The 16666-nt window shown below is 34.6% G+C and overlaps 1 protein-coding gene across 1 annotated transcript in view; it reads right to left on the bottom strand.

Annotated features, from left to right (window-relative positions):
• Window positions 1-1747: 1747 nt before the first annotated feature.
• Window positions 1748-16666, bottom strand: part of MEI4 (meiotic double-stranded break formation protein 4) — a 73183-nt gene continuing 58264 nt past the window's right edge. The window contains exon 6 of the mRNA XM_066314407.1: window positions 1748-2186. Coding sequence (XP_066170504.1) covers window positions 1935-2186 — 252 coding nt within the window. The 3' untranslated portion in view covers window positions 1748-1934. The remainder of the gene's footprint in view (window positions 2187-16666) is intronic.

Below are 16666 nucleotides of genomic sequence, written 5' to 3'. Positions count from 1 at the left end.
GTCTTTCTGAAAAATACTATTTAAAAAATCATGTCTCCAAGTGAACAGCTACTTCAAAATTCACCAAGAATGAATACATTGCCTGAAATATCCACTGCTTTTCCAGTGGCCTAGAGAGCTTACTGGTGAGAAAGTGTTATGGTCTGCAAAAAAGAAAATATGTGTCTCTTTTTGCCCGAGTTACTTTACTAACAACAAAAATACTTTTTGCCAATCAATGAGCAAATATGGTTTGAAATTTAGGTTTGAAATTTTCTTTTGAACAACAAGCTTGAAACAATACACATTTTGCCATTATATAGATGCCAGTATCCTTCTGCATTTTGTCTTTTGCTTACATACTATATTTGAATGAAGCTTTTTTGAAAAAATTAAAATGAAAATTATTATATCAATTAGATAATTGTTCATTTTGTTTATTTCTTTCCTTTATGTTTTTGCAATCATGCATTCAGTGCTGTGGAGGAAGAAGGAAGAACTGATTCTCTACTAGAATGAAACAAACAAACAAACAAAGAAGTAAAGCAGCAACAAAAAGGGCACAGTAGTTCCTGAGTGGCTACCAAACTTATAAACTGATTTATTTTCTTAAGTTTGGCTAAACCCATCTGATTTTCTCATGTTTGATTTGCAAATCAAACATTTCTCTTGGACAAAGTTACCTAGAAGAAAGCATTAAACAAATCTTACCATATGACATATCAAATAGGAAGTTTAAGAAACAGAACACAGGACAGGGTCTTAACTAAGAAACACTCTCTGGGGAGCCAATTACCATCAAAGTAACCCTCTTTCTAAATATCAGTGTATTTCACATATATATAAAGCAAAGGTTTATTAAAAAATAAATGCATTCAAATTAATAAGATAATGGTGTTTCAGAGAATTTTCCTCACCTAAAAATCGAAGGGGGAGGACAAGGACTAATGCTCAAAATATTTTGCATTTATAGTGAATGTACACTTCTAGGAGAGGTAATAAAACTAAAGTATTTTTTATTTAATAGAAAAAGGAGCAATTGATCATAATAGTTATTCTTTAGATTTATCAAAGACTGTGGTTCAGTTAAGATATTGTTAAGCTCACACTTCAAAGACCTTTTAAGATAATTTCTGTTATGTTACTTTAATTATTACTATGAACATAATATCATCACACAGAAAAAAAAAGTCCCTTTAAATATCAGATAATATGTAAATATACCAAAGGGGATTTTATCAATATTCATTAATTTTGAGCAGAAAGGTTTAAAGTAACTATTAAATGAGTTACACTTCTTCAGATTAGATCTCTGAAATCATTACTCAACCCAGAGTGAATCAGGCCTATTGTATCTAAACTTGTGCATGCACACGTAAAGCCAAGCAATATACAATGAATGTGAGAAAATTGGGAAACTGAGCACCAGATTTTATTTTGCTCAAGTAATGACTCATTTGATTATCAGTAATGACGACTGTCCTGTAAGAATTTCTACTGAGAAGCTACCAAGTTTAAAACAAACATTTCTATTTCAGCCAACCAGACATTGTCTCTAAATCACGGAGAAGCTATACAACTCTTAAAGGACAGGCATTAGTCTCCTAACCTGGAAGCTCCACACATAGATTATGACTGTACTTTAAAGTTCATAGTGGTTATTTTAAACAGCACCTGAAACAACTTTCTTTATTACATTTTCACTGTGGGACAAACACCAACACACTGTTTTCTATTATAAGAAACAGCATTTATTGAAAATGGCACCTGGATGATTACATTTTTTCTGTATTCAAAATTGGAAATAAATTGCATTATCTCTGAAACTGCTGTATAGAATAGTAGTTTAAAGTAAATGTTTTCCAATAAGGATAATATCCTTGTCTGGCTTGAAAATTTTCCAATGAAATCCCACAACAAATGCACAGTTAAAAAGCAGGCTGAGGCTGCTTGTTTTAATCAATTTGCATTTGACCTGAGTTCAAAAGAACACTCACTCTCCACAAATATAAAGATAACAAAGGGAATTCATCTGAGAGATGAAGAATGATTTGATCAAGGTTCTTCAGAAATTTGATTTTTTCTTCTTCTCCATAGTTTGAGCTTGAAATGTTACTTTCTCCTGTCTCATTTTGAAGAAGTTGTTCCAGAATCATGCACAAAAAAAATATATTCTCATACTGCGTGATGTCATACACAGACTGGACCTGGGAATAAAGAAAAATCAGTACATGAGTGTGAGAACATTCCTGCAGCCTAACTTCTCAGATGACAGTTGAAGGAATACTGTTAAAATTTGCAGGATTATTTATATAATCAGGACAGCTATGCAGTCAGTATGATTACTTCTAAAAAATGTTTTCTTTTTTGTGGTAACAGTCAAACAACTAACACTGCATCACATCACCAAGTGTGATGAAAAGTCAGCATAACCTCCTCCTCATGAGAGAGTTTGCTTTACCTAATTATCCACAGGCTGTGACATACCATAGTGATGTATAGAAAAACAACTACAATAATAGCTTTGTTTGGTTTGGGCATTTAATTAGAATTGGTGGATTTCTGTTTTCTGAAAAATAAAATAACAAGCAAAAAAGAAATTTTTACTCCTAAATATAGACACTCATCTATTCAAGTGACACATCCAGAAAGCAAATAAAAAGTCAAATTCTCAAATGGAATAGAAAAGGCACAAGCCAGTTCTGAGCATCTTAAAATGGAGTATTCAGCTTGTCAAGTAAGCTGGAACATGGACACTGACCAAACTAAAAAAATTTAGAAGTCTTACAGCTTTATGCAATATAAATTCACCTGTCCTGTATCAAGAAACTGGAATTTTGCACAGAAGCTTTCTGTTAATAGGAAATAACTGGTAAGGTACACACTTAAACTTTGGAGAATTGTTTCTCTGGAATGAAATTCTGTGTCCTTAACAACAATATCTACCAATAAAATGAGATGATCTTCTTAAAAAGGCTGCAGTTACAATAGGTAGATGATCGGAACTGAAAGGTAAAACCATAGCTGCTAGAAAATTAATTATATATTTTAGAAAATAGACCAATAGCTCTAGTAAATTTAAAAACCTGTTTAGACCTGTGGTAGAAAGCCAGATGGGTCAAGGTTTCAACATGGGGCTATGAAAACACATCAAATAATTTTTCTCAGTCTAGATTTCAGACTGTAAGACTTCGCCCAAAAAATCTACTATACAATCATTGGCTTTACGAAAAATGTAAAGTATTTTTGATTCCACTAGAATCTAAGAAAAAGACAGCACTTCACCTTCTCCAGCTAAAACTGAGGAAGATGTTGACTCAGAGATTGATCAGTTTGCTTTCTGAGATAGTAGTTATTAAACCTAAAATGTGTGCTGAAGCACCCTGTGGTAATGGTTTTCAGGTACCTTCCCACCTCAGAGACAAAATTAAGACACCACAGCCATCCTACTGCAAAGCCTCAACATAGCAAAAGAATTTTGCTGGGTTTCCTAGAAATTTTGAAAATTAGGTTTATTACCACAACATGTTATCCCTAGCCTTACATACTCCTATTCTGTTTCTTCGGAACCTGGTAAGAAAAATGTGCCGTTTAGATGCTGCTGTCTAGAATTCAGTATTGACATTCTTACCAGGACAGCAAAAAAAATGAAAAAGTATTACATTATTTAATAAAAGCATATTAAGTATTTGCATATTTCTAAAGTTCATTTAAATCTAACTGCCTAATTTGGGAAAATCTCCTTCCTTGGGAAAATCAGAGGTAATAAGACAGTCTGTTTCTTCAAATATCAAACATCCAACTCTAGGACAATCATGCCTATACACTGATTGTTTTGACTGCTAACTAATAGCGGGGAGTTAAAGATACTTACTTTGCTTATTAGACTTAATTACAACTTTCAAATTTGTGAAAGGAAGACTTTATTAATGATTTACTGAATTTCAAGGAAATAAGATGATTCTAAAGCCCTACAAAGTCTGCTCCTAAGACTATCAGTGTAGGGGTCATCTGACCAAACACACGCATCAACAAGCTGAGATAGTTATCCCTTGTTCCTGATTCAGCTGACAGAGGGAAGCAAAGGGTGGCACAGAGTTGGCTGAATGTAGATGTCTACTGCCATTTCACAAGCCTTAGCTGCGAGCCAGAAGGAGTACCTTAGGTGTGCTGTTAGATGTCCGAGTTTTTGCAACTGAGCAGCTCCCAGGGTCCTTCAGCATGTAATTCATCCCACTCCAAACCAGAACCACAGCTATACCATGTCCTGGAACACTTCACAGTGATAAAAGTGTGACTGTACCCAGAAAAAAAATGACTACGTAGAAACATAAATGGAAGTTCTATGCTCTTAGTTCCTGTAATTCGGAAATCAGATGTACAACATTACAAGCAAAAAATCTTTCTTTGATTCTCAAGTGTTGGCCATGAAAATTCACTCCTTTTACTTGAGTAATCAATACAAAATATTTTAGAAAGGCAAATTATGTCACTTCACTTACTCCCGTAACCTCAGGCTCTCCCATGCACTTAATTGTGTTACTTTCAGTGGGTCTTAAAAGTGCAACTAATTGCAGCTTAGTAAACTATCTGATTACAGATTATAGAATCCACAAGTTAACTAATTAGCTGCTTCTACAAATACTACTGCATTAAAGGAAAAATGCTTTAATGACACAGAACTGACATTGAAAAGAAAGGGTAAATATGATGGCAAGGAGGAAGTATTTTTTGAGATAATTATTTTTCTGGAGACAAATGCACTTTGAAATATTGCATTATATAACCGAGGTGGGGGAGAATCAGTCTAGAACATTTTCTGGCTCAAGGCTTATTATTAACCTTTCCAATCCATTTATTAATCTGAACAAAATGTGTCCCTGTTTCTTTTATTAGCTGTCTTCTGTAGCACTGATTGATGCAATTACTACCAATACAAATTTATGCCACATAATTGGTGAAGAGATGCCTTTATTGTTCCCTAATGGTGCAGAATCAGATAAAAGGCCTATTAATCTTGTGTGTGAGTGGATAACTGTGAATGTATGTGTACACACCAGAAAGTTCAGAGGGTGTGCCTGTAAAGCAAGCCTCATATATATATATATATATATATATATATATATACACACACACTGCTATTCCAGAATACATTAATACCAAATTTAATTACTTTAACACTTACTCTGTTTTTCAGAACCAATTTTAAGGTAATCACTCTTACAAATTAGACAGGTAAGCAATATGGATTTTGGACACTATACTTTATGAGATCAGTCCTCATCAATTTTGCCTCACCAAGTACTTGGAAATGTGTTTTGTAGCAGTTACAGGTATTTTTCATGTACCTTAGTTTTTAATTTAACTTTTGAAACTATTTTCTTATTATGATTCTCAATAGAAATAAACTTGTTAAATAATTAAAAAATATTATTTATATAAAACTGAGCTTTACATAAAATGGAAACAAGAGCTACAGGGATCTCCTAGCTGGATCTGTCATTCTGCTAATCAGAATTAATTGTATTTACATCACCAATACCAATTCAGAATACAAGAAGTGTCAAATGTTTGGTTGAAATGAATTCTCCGACCCTCTTCTACATTGCATGGTGACCACCTGGAAATGGACACATATTTACTACATAATTGGAAAGCAGGGAAGAAGTTCTCTTACCTGTCTCCTTTATAATGCTATCACAGTCAGTACTAATATGTTAAAAGAAACTGCTGTGCTCCGGGTCCCTGGCCCTTTTATACTTCCTCTGCAAAACAATAGATCAGGTGGCCCCAGATCAAATTCCAAGCTGCCCCTGTCTTACTGGACAGATTTGGAGTCTTGGCAAACAGATTAGGAAACAGATTCCTAATTGTACTTAGAACATTTTTTGTTTTCTTGTCTTAATGGTTCACATGCATTTATCTAATTTATTCAAATGCCATTAGCAACAGCAATATAAAACAAGAGAAGAAATTGAAGGAATTCTCTACAATTCTCAAGCCATGTCACCAGCCACAAGTCATAATTCCAGTGATGCAGTCTGTTGGGCCTGGAATTTTCATATGCAGAAGGCTGATGATACTTTCTGAGTAGAGGAAGTAAGTTTTATTCCTTTTACATCTCAAAGGATGTACAGAACAGAGACAATACTTTACCAGTGCAAACAAAAATTAGATTAAAGAGTATGTTCATGGCAACTGCTTCCATGCAGCTCAGATGCTTGTGTAGAAGGGTCAGCAACATCTGTATGTTCTCTGGAATATAGGAGGAATGGCACTAACTTGGGAAAACTTTCTTTGGTTTAAAACAGATGATTTAAATGCTGAAACTTCTGACAAAATGAAAACAATTAATTTCAAAGCACTGTTATGTTTGATTAGAGACGAAAAGCTTCCTTCCTTTTCTATCTCTATAATTTCGTTAACATCTGTTTAGGCTTTTTAAGTCCCATGGAAACACTAAGTTTATATACGTTTCAACAAGTAACTCTACACAACAAAACACTACATAAAACACTGACATACCAATACAAACTTTAATCAGGCAGGAAAGATGAGTGTTTATTTGACACTTCTGGATAGTTATTTTAGCAGAAAGGTATTCTGCCCAGATCTCCCCAATCCATCATATCCTTAGAGTTTTATTCTTTTCATTTTTTTCTTGCAAGATTTGCCTCTTCCATTTCTTTGCAAACCTCTACTGCTCATCAGGGATATAACTTTTTGTGCTAGCTAATTGTCTTTCCCATGTTTCAAGAAGTTCTAAGTAAAATTTCACTGAAACATCAAGTGTTAAAAGGTAGTGTTTCTCTCTTTTACACGAGTATTTTTCAGAAAAGCAGAAAGAGTAGACCAAAATACACAACAAGAGCTGCTACAGCTTGGCTGGTTTTGCCTTCCAGTGAAAGCACTGGCAGTAAGAATTGTAGCAACATCAGTTGTTGGGCTGTGACTACTTAGTTAAGGAGCATGAAGGATAGAACAGAACCAAATCTGCCATCTAGCCATTTCCAGATAAAATCCCCCACGGCCAGTCTCCTCCTCAGGCAAGAAAATGTAGCCAAAGCTTCTAGGCAGAAGGTAGAAACAAAGAGTATACATTTCTCTTGATACATACCAACACCAACTCAGCAAGAAGTCCCAGTGCCCCCTTGCTTCCTTGCAGGTGGCTACTACAGGAAATACAGACTGAATTCTGTGCAAGAAAATTAAAACTCATGGGCCAGGAGGCCACAGAGCAAGTGGAAGCTGATGTCCCACAGGAACACGGGACTTATCCAAACCACTTGAAAATGTCTGAAGAGGAGCAAGCCTCTTAGAAAATGTCTCAGCTTGGTTTACAAGTTTCTAGAGACACACAATCCTGGGTATGCCATTTAATAGACAATTACCCCAACTCTTTTTTTTGTTGCTGTTGGTTCATTTTATTTGCTGCCTTGGCTTTCTGGTGGTAAGAGGGGATGCTCTATCTAGAACTAAGAGGAAGGTGACTGAGACTAAATAAAAAAAGAAGTAACATACTAAATGCAGTCACTGATGCTCTCATAAGTGAAAAACATTTTTGTGCTCACTATGCCTGCATATAGGAGGGAGACTGAAATGGCTTTCTGCATTTTAACACCACAGTTCTTAAGAGTATATAATTATAACTACAAGTTCCTAAATGAGGCAATATTTGACTAGATGAAAGCATCATCTTTTAAGAAAAAATGTTTCTAAATCAGCATAATGAAAAACAAGAAAAAAGTGACTGACTGGAAACTCTATCAACAAACTGCCACCATTTGGTAAATTGTGTGCTTATGAAGGGAATGTTGAAAATCTAAGTTTTCAGTAGAATCAACACTGTTTTTACTCTGCTCTTCCAGTGTAGGTCAGAGGTTAATGGAAATATGTTTCAAGAATCACCGAGTTGTTCCCTCAAGTCAATACATTCTCAATTTCTGAATAAACAAGATTAATTCTCAGAGGGATTTCTATTCTTGACCCTTTAGTATTCCTTTGAGAAATCCCTATCCAGGTTACTTACTGCTGTTTCAAGTGCTAAATACAAGAGAAACATTTTTTCAGAGTACAGTTAAGAACATTTGGATAGGCATTTTATTTCAAGTCAAGTCAGAAATCTTCTCAACTGGATGTTCTGCAAGAATGTGAATAACCTCTGTTTGATAATTAAAATTTACAAACCAAACAATAGCCACAAAACACAAAATGAGAGCAGGATAAAAGAGATTATTTATAATTGTTGTTTAGTGTTTAAATAACATGCAGATATGCATTTCTAAAAATTTAAGGCAGGCATGGATGAAAGTCTTTACTAGAAACCTTTTTGTCCTGTTTCTAATAATACTGTGTTAGGGTAAAGGGTAACTACAAATTGTCATGATACAGGGTTCAGTTTTTAGCTGATTAGCATGTCTCCTTAGGAGCTTTTTGTTTTGTGATTTGAAATGCCTATTTCCTGAACAACCCTCCCAATAATCATAATCCTCATAACCGTGTCAATTAATCACCTGCCAAGTAAATTCAAACTGATACATGAACGCTTTCAGTATCTCAAGCAAAATTTAAATCATGTACAATTCATTAAATTTAGACTCCCACAGCTCGAATTTTCAAAATATTTTCCTATTTTTTCCATGGGTTCTGGAATTCCATTTTTGCTTTTATTCATGCTGAGTGTCACTTTATTCTCAAGTAGATCCCTAAGTTTCAACTATTCTGCTTGCAGATCAAGATCAAATGTGACTGCAGAAAGGGTTGATGAATTACCAACATTTTTAACAGTTAAATTTCAGTGGAGAGACCATCAGATAAACTCTCGGAACAATTTAACCTACAGCATGTGCAGTGACTCGTCCTGAGTAAGATAGTGCCAACAACACTTTAGAAGCCCCAGACAGCCTCATGCTAAAGAGGTTTCAGAAGCAATAGTAAGAATTTTGTAAAAATAGTATCTGTCTAGACATCATTATTTGGCATACTCTGGAAAATATTTTCCATAGAATTTAGTGTTTGCTCTCTTTGCAATCTCCCAAGGGGAAGACACTTACCCCTGAGGCATCTGTGCATTGTGCCTGTTACACATATCACTTAGCAGGGTCATCTGTTACTAGCCCTTAGAGTGATACACTGAATTACGAGAAATTCCCAAGACATCTTAAGCAATATTATTCTTAAAGTAATACCATTTCCACAACATTTTGTAAAACTTACATATGTCAGCAGCAGTGCACTGACATTTCCATTTTGGAGCAAGAATCACAATTTTCTTGCAAGTAACACAACAAAGACAAACAAAGCTTTAAAACCCAAATTCTAATCCCCTATATCCTATTAAAGAAAGCTAAAATATAAGTCATAAAGCTATCTCATTTAGAGAGAACAGCCAAAATGCATGAATCTGTGAACCTTAGGAAAATGGGAATTTATAAACATATTTTATTCCAATCTACAGGGCATAAACTTCAAATCTGACTTCTCACATTTATTATTTTTGTAATTTTTTCTAAAATTATAAAAATTAATTATTCACAAGTTGAAGCATGTGAAATATGTTGGTTTGATTTTGGTTTTGTTTTTATTTTTTTCAGAAAAGAATCTGAAAAAATAATTGTGAATAGATCTTAGTGTGGGTCTTTCCAAATCAAATGGACTACCTAAGAATATTTCTAACTTGAAAATTAAGTTACAGATCAGACAATCCCATGGAAAGTCTCTATCAGGAGAAAGCAATCAACAAAACAATCTAAAACAAATTCTCAGTTATGAACACTTCAGTATTAGAGAAAGGGCTTTTTTGTGGTTTGTGCTCATGGAGGACTTGCCTACTTACAAGTGTAAGGGTAACACATGAAATAACCCTATAATTGAAATAATAGACACTGTTTGTTGACATAGGAAATTAAGTTCTTGTCCTGCGAGAAGTGTTGTAAGTACAGCAAGGCCAGTGATCTAAGCAGGTCTTGAAAATAATCATATATATAACATATTTATAGGTAATAGGACATTAAGGTAATAGGATAAAGTTTAGAATAATAGCAACAATAAAAATTCTTCCATTAATTAAAATCATGCCAGAAAATGATGGATTGTTGAAAAATACAGCTACATTAGTCTCAAAAGATTTGATAGTTTACCTATTTAAGAAAATGCACAAGAAGCTCTGAAAATAAGTAGCAACCACTTTGCTTTAGTGACACTAGCACTGGGCAGGCAATCCTGACAGTATTGCAAGGCACACATTTATTTGTACTGAATTTTTGAAAAGAAACTTTTCAACATGATTTTCATCTCCTAGGGTTGTTTTTTTTTTTTTTTTTTTTTTTTTCCTAAAAGCATGATAACTTTGCCTACATAGAGCTTGACTTTCTAAAATTATCTCTTCCAATGCTAGGGATGGGAAGAATCAACTGAACCTAGCAAGTGGCAGATGGCTGGTCCAAGAACAAACCAAAGCAGAAGGCTGTCACAGAACATGCCCTTAAATTGCCTGCCATGGGACACTGTGAAAGCTGAAAGCTTGTATGGGGTGAAAGAAAAGTGAACAGTTGTATGACAGTGAAATTTCCAGACACACATGTAAAAACAATCACTCTTCACCTGCAATAGCACAAATAGATGGATACTGGGAGAATGTTCTTGAAAACATCTCCAAACTCCTCCTGTGATACTGTAAGCACTATCAGAGGCAAAATGGCCACTCCCATGTTTTTCACTCTCCCAGTTTAATTTACTGTCCCACCCTCTACCAATGGTAAGTTACTTCAGAGAAGAAAACCTTCCCTTTTTTAGTTTGCAGCTCTGGAAGCCTACAGCCAGTGGCTCTTCATGCATCCCCCCTTCATATTCAATGAGATCAGCCCTTGCTCCAAAGCCAGAGACAAACTCCATCACTGCAGGTCCAAAATCACAAAGAAAAACAGCCCAAATATAAGCAAACCTAGGTTGTTTCAGACAGAAAACAAATGTGTGCTTGATGCTTGTATTTATCTACTGCAAAAGAAAACAGAAAATCCAGGAAAAAACATGACAAAACAAAACTCTAAGAAGGAGCAAGAGGAGTGATTCTAGGCTTTGCCCTGTGTGAGGAAAAGGAAAAACCTGGTTGGAACACAAGCTTAATGTTTGCAAGAAAAAGAAGTTGACATCTGCTTTCTGAATCCCTTTCATCCAAGGAATCAAAGTCTCTGTATACTTTTAATAGATAAAAAATGATACTACTAAAGAAGACACGTTTCCTTCTAATTATGCAGTTATTTTTCCTCTTCCATAATTAGAAGCTTAATATTCTACAATTGTTCAAGGCAATACTTAACTTAATATTAATCTGACCTTTGTCTTTGATTTAGGAAGAAGTGTCTTAGCTATCTATTTTTCTTTCCTCTTGTTTTAGAAAAAAATCTTGCAATTATTGTATAGATAAAACCTCTTTAGGCAAGTGTTTATATTTCACATATTTAAAATGTTTTACCAAACTATTTTCCTGAATAGGATTAATGTTTCCCTTAGATATAACTGAAACAAGACAACAATAGTTTTTCAGTGATTCTACCATCTGTCTTAGACACCCACTTTCGACTACAATTATGTCACCAAATCCCATAACAACCTCTGAATTTTTAAAGAATATCATGAGAGTCTTCCAAACTTCAACTGTAAAACTCAAGAGACTTGAGAGACATGGAAGACTCAAGAGATATAATGTCAGAAAAATTTGACAGTGTTGACAAGCAGTGCCAGTTTTGTTATTTATTATATTTAAAACTATGTGGAATATGTATGTAGAATAAGTCTTGAGTGGATTAATTGAATTTAACAACATGAAAATAGTTCTTATTCAGCTTAAAGATGTGAGAAATTACAGATTCAACACATTTAATTGAACATCACACAAAATATAAAATGTCATGAAATCATGAGAACACCGCAGTGTATCTAAAAGTTTGCATACATGCATAAAAACTTTCCTTTGGAAGAAATTAGATCTTTTGACTAAAGACATAAGAAAACAAACAATTGAAGAGATTGCTACCGACAAGCTTTTTAGGCTTTACAGAAACCAGAAGAATATGACTGTAAGCAAGTACGGTTTTGCTTTCAAATTTTACTTTTCCACTATGTGTTAGACTCTTCTGGAAAGATCCAAAATGAGAAGTTGTCTAAACGACTTTACTTTTTAAAATTTGTTGGTTTGTTTGTTTCAACCGCTTTAGCAGCACAGTTGTGTAAAAAGACAGGTTTTTAAGAGCTCCAGAGCAGCAGTTTAGAATGTGTGAGGGCCATGGTGCTGAAAAGCAGTGATATGCAGTTCAAGATTGGCCCTCTAAAGTTCAGCAGGCCAGCTTAAATCCAAAAACAGTTACACTAAGGAAGATCCTTTTGAAACTGAAAATCTTCTGTAACTTGTGTGAAAATTGCAGCATCCTGACAGAACACAAAAAAGCAGAGTAAACTTGAAAGGGATTAAATCCTAAATTGACCATCAGAAGCCAACTAGTTTTTCTACCTTTGAAGGAGAAAATACAAGAAAATACAGGAAGGATTGTGTACACAAAAATGCTTATAAATTCTAAAATTTATGATATCAAGTGAAACAGATAATGAAAGAATTACTGAAGAAAGTTCTGTGCTCTGAGTACTATTATATATATAGTGAAATTTACTAGATCATACCCAGTCCAAGGGCTTCCTTTTCATAACACTGGAATAGTTTTATTCCATTCAAAGTAGTCTGGGGAAAGTTGTCTGCTTATGCACATCAGAATTTCTACGTGGCAAACCTCTCTGGATGATTCTGTAAATCTCAAATATGTAGGCTGACAACTGGTACATGTAGGTACATGTATATGTATATGCATATAACTGGTATATGTAGGTACAACTGGCCTTAATTAAAGATAATGTTTTCAAGAGTGCAGAGTCAAGCCAAAATTTGGATGTACACCACTGTTTTCAGCGAGCACAGAGGCCTTTATAGCAGGTCTCATTCCTTGTGCTAGAAGGCTACTATCAAGAAAGGAATCTGGGAATGCAAGGGTTTGAAATGACCTAGAGAAAAGCTAAAGAAAATTCAGGAAGATTTACATATGGCAAGAAAAGCATGTGATTTTTCACTCTGGTATAATTTTTTATGCCAAAACTTCAACACAGCTCAGTATAACTAACTTCAACTGAAAAGTAGTGGGGAACTACAGACTTTTTTATTCTTCACAGAACCTGTTGAAGGATAATGTTCTGAGATTGAATTTGATACATTAGAGCTGAATATCATAGGAAAAATAGAGATGATTTAATCAAATGGCTTTGCTAAGACAAATATTGAAGAAAAAAAAGTTAAAAATTAGCAGAAGTGCACTCTTTTGCACTGAGTTGCCCAAAAGCAGGCCATAACAACCAAACTACAGAGATATTATAGAAGTTTAAAGCAATTAAATTTGAATCTGAAGCATTAATTCTGAAAAAAAAAATCACAACCAGAGCAAAAACCAACCCAACTGGAGCTCCAAGTACATTCAAAGTCAAAAAGGATCTGAATGAAGACCAGTGAAACAACATTCGACTTGCGAAACCTAGAAGACAGTGTTTTAGGTAAATGGCTGAGGTGTCTGGTGGACGTGTTACACAGAGCTGACATAAATGTACCTGTAGAGGCCTATATGGGACCCTGATAAGAGTTAGTGGGCTAAAGATACTGTCATTCATGTGGATGTGGTATGACAGCTGCATAGTAGAAATGTTATAGTACTGAAGAAAAACCAGAATAACACCCAAGAATAACATAAATAAAGACAGCAAAAGAACAGCATGTCAGGGATGCCACTGGAAGTCAAGTAGATACTTGCACTTGTTGAAACTGAATTTTAGAATGACTCAGGTTGGAAGGGACCTTAAAGATAATCTATTAATCTTTCAGTTAAGGCTGTGATTTCCTCTGATGGCCTGAACCAATGATAATACTACATGAATTGCATCTGAAAACCTCTCCTGTCTTCCTTAGCAGTTACAAACTGCTCTGCCATTCCTTTCCCTGCTGTGCTCCCATCACCATCCTTTTGGCTTTTCTCTATTTTTTCCATCCACCTTCTCTGGAAAACAGAAGACAAATGCCCCACTGGCACAACCAATAATCTGGGCCATGTCTATGATTTTGAAATCTGAACAAAATACAATAAATTTTAAGTCCGAACTTTCCACAAGAGCATGGTATTGGGGGAAAAATGGAAGAGTGGAAAATGAGCAAGTCTTCAAACTGAAGAAAAAGATAGAAATCTCTTTAAATTCACTACAAAACCATGGATGTTTTGAAGGGGATTGTATTAGAAGAATAATTAGCATTATGTAAAACTCTGCAAGCTGCTTCTATGGAAAGCAGCATTTAAAATGCAATTAGGATATGGTATTTACCTGAACAATTTCTAGGCTTAATACAGTTTCAAGAAGGTTACAGAAAACAGTCCCTAATCCTCACCACCATTAAGACAGCACATGACCTTTCTTGTAAAACAACAAATGCATCATCCTACTACAATTCAGACAACCTACATTCAGTCAAGATTCTCAGAGAGGACTCTGGTCTTTCTGCAGCTGCCAGCACACTTGTCAGGTTTGCCGTGAATCAGAATGCCATGTTAGATATAGCACGGTATTTACTAAAAAAATGGCCTGAAAAGATTAGAAAAAAATTAACATTTCAGAGGAAGACTAGCCTTTCAAAAATACAGCTAAACTTCAGTTTGAGATAGGTGTTGTTGTAGTTGGGTTTTTGTTTGTTTGTTTTGGGGTTCTGTTGTTTGTTTGGTTTGGTTTGGTTTTTTTTGGTTTTATAATTATGTGATCTGGAACAAGAAATAAAGCATGTTTCTAACTTTGGACCAGATGTAAGAATTCAAAATACCTCTACATTATTTTATGTACCACATTATTTACAATCAGATAATAATTACCAATTAAGAATTTAGCAAAGCTTTTTAAATGCCTTTAGAAACACAATTCTTTCCTCTTTGCTGTAAATTTAATGCAATTTAGAAGGACTGCTTAATTTATCAAGCAAGATTTAAATCACTGTGAAAGATATTAAAAGATTATATTAACAAATCATACTAAACACACAGGCCACCTAGCTCTTCAAAATTATTTCAGATGACTGCAGGAATACTTTAACAAAAACACGACAGAATATCATTAGACTGACTCATTGAAAAAGCAGAGAAGAAACAAAATCAAAGCCTATCAGAATTGAGGTACATAGATCATCTTTGGTATGCTGCAACTGACTCCTAGCAAATTTCTGATTTTTAGAAGGTCTGGACTATCTGGCATAGCAATTGTAACATTACACATGAGTGAAAGACATCAGCTGCAGTATTAAGAAGCCCTCCTATTTTAATGCTCAAACTTGTTTTATAAAAAACCCAAAACTCACTAATTTTGCGGTTATGCTTTTGTGTTGAGTATATATGGACAGGGAAAACTTCTATAATACAGAAATTTGAAGAATGAACAAATAAGAAAGAGAACACTGCTATATTTTTATGTCTCTAAGGTAGCCATACAATACATTCCTTCAAGATTCCCCAGTGACAGCAAATTAGCCAATAGGGAACTCATGCTCCGACTGTTTCTGCTACCAAATTTAACTGATTTAAATTGAATTAAGGTTCTTCTATGCCATATGAGCACATAGTCATTTATTTAGTAAAGCTTTTAAGCTTTCCAGTCTGAAACTTAAAAATTTCCCATTTGGTTTTGTCCCAGAGTTCCATCTCTCTTCCTTAATACTCTGTTTTATATTTCCTACTGGAGACAGAGGAGATAGGATTATCACCATGTAGAACTAGGGCTCATTAAATGTTCTTTCTGGTTCTCAATCCTGTAGACAATAGGAATTTAAAAGACTTTGACCTTCTTCACCTTAAAGGGTTAATTAGGCTCCTGGCATCTCCTGTTCCCCCAGTGGGATCTTAGTCTAGTGTTCAGCAAGGTCGACATTAAACCATTACTACTCTGTTACTTTACTTTCTCATGAAACTTTCTCGACCACTGTAATCTCTTTCCAAAATAAAATATGACCTGTCATTTGTTCCAAACTCTTCTGTCCCCAGATGACACAGGATTTAGCAACAAGAAAGAAATCCACTTTGTTTTTTTTTCCCAACCCAATTTTTGAACGTCTGTATCAGAGTTATCAACTCAAATACTCATGTGCAGATGAAGGAACTTAGGATCTTAATTTTAATTCTTAAAAAAATAAAAAAAATAAAAAAAGGCAAAAAAAAAAAAAAAAGTCTTAAAAAAAAGTCTTAAAAAAATAAAAAAAGGCAAAAATCTTAGCTGAAGAACCTTCTTTCTATTCATAGACACTTGCACTTGTTTTTAGGATCAGAAGAAAACTTAATCTGTTGTGAAAGATCTTCATGAGCATCATTCCTTGAAAGAAGCAAAGTTAACAGCAGTGCCAGGTGACAATATGGAATATAAGATGGAATCACTTCTGGCTGTAATAATGCAAATATACAGACAAAGATATACAGTAAATGCAAGTCTTAAAAGAAGGATTATAGTCAAAATTGGAAAAATTAAAAAATAATAAGAGGAATGTATTAAGCCTCTTGGGTCTACTACAGTGTGAGAGTAGGTATATTACAAAATTTTCCTCAAATTAGGCTGTCAATGTGGGTGATGCTAA

Source organism: Sylvia atricapilla, chromosome 3 (genome assembly GCF_009819655.1).
Source record: "Sylvia atricapilla isolate bSylAtr1 chromosome 3, bSylAtr1.pri, whole genome shotgun sequence".
Lineage (NCBI taxonomy): Eukaryota > Metazoa > Chordata > Aves > Passeriformes > Sylviidae > Sylvia > Sylvia atricapilla.
The sequence above is the reverse complement of the archived record's forward strand: the minus strand, read 5'-3'. Positions and strand labels throughout refer to the sequence as shown.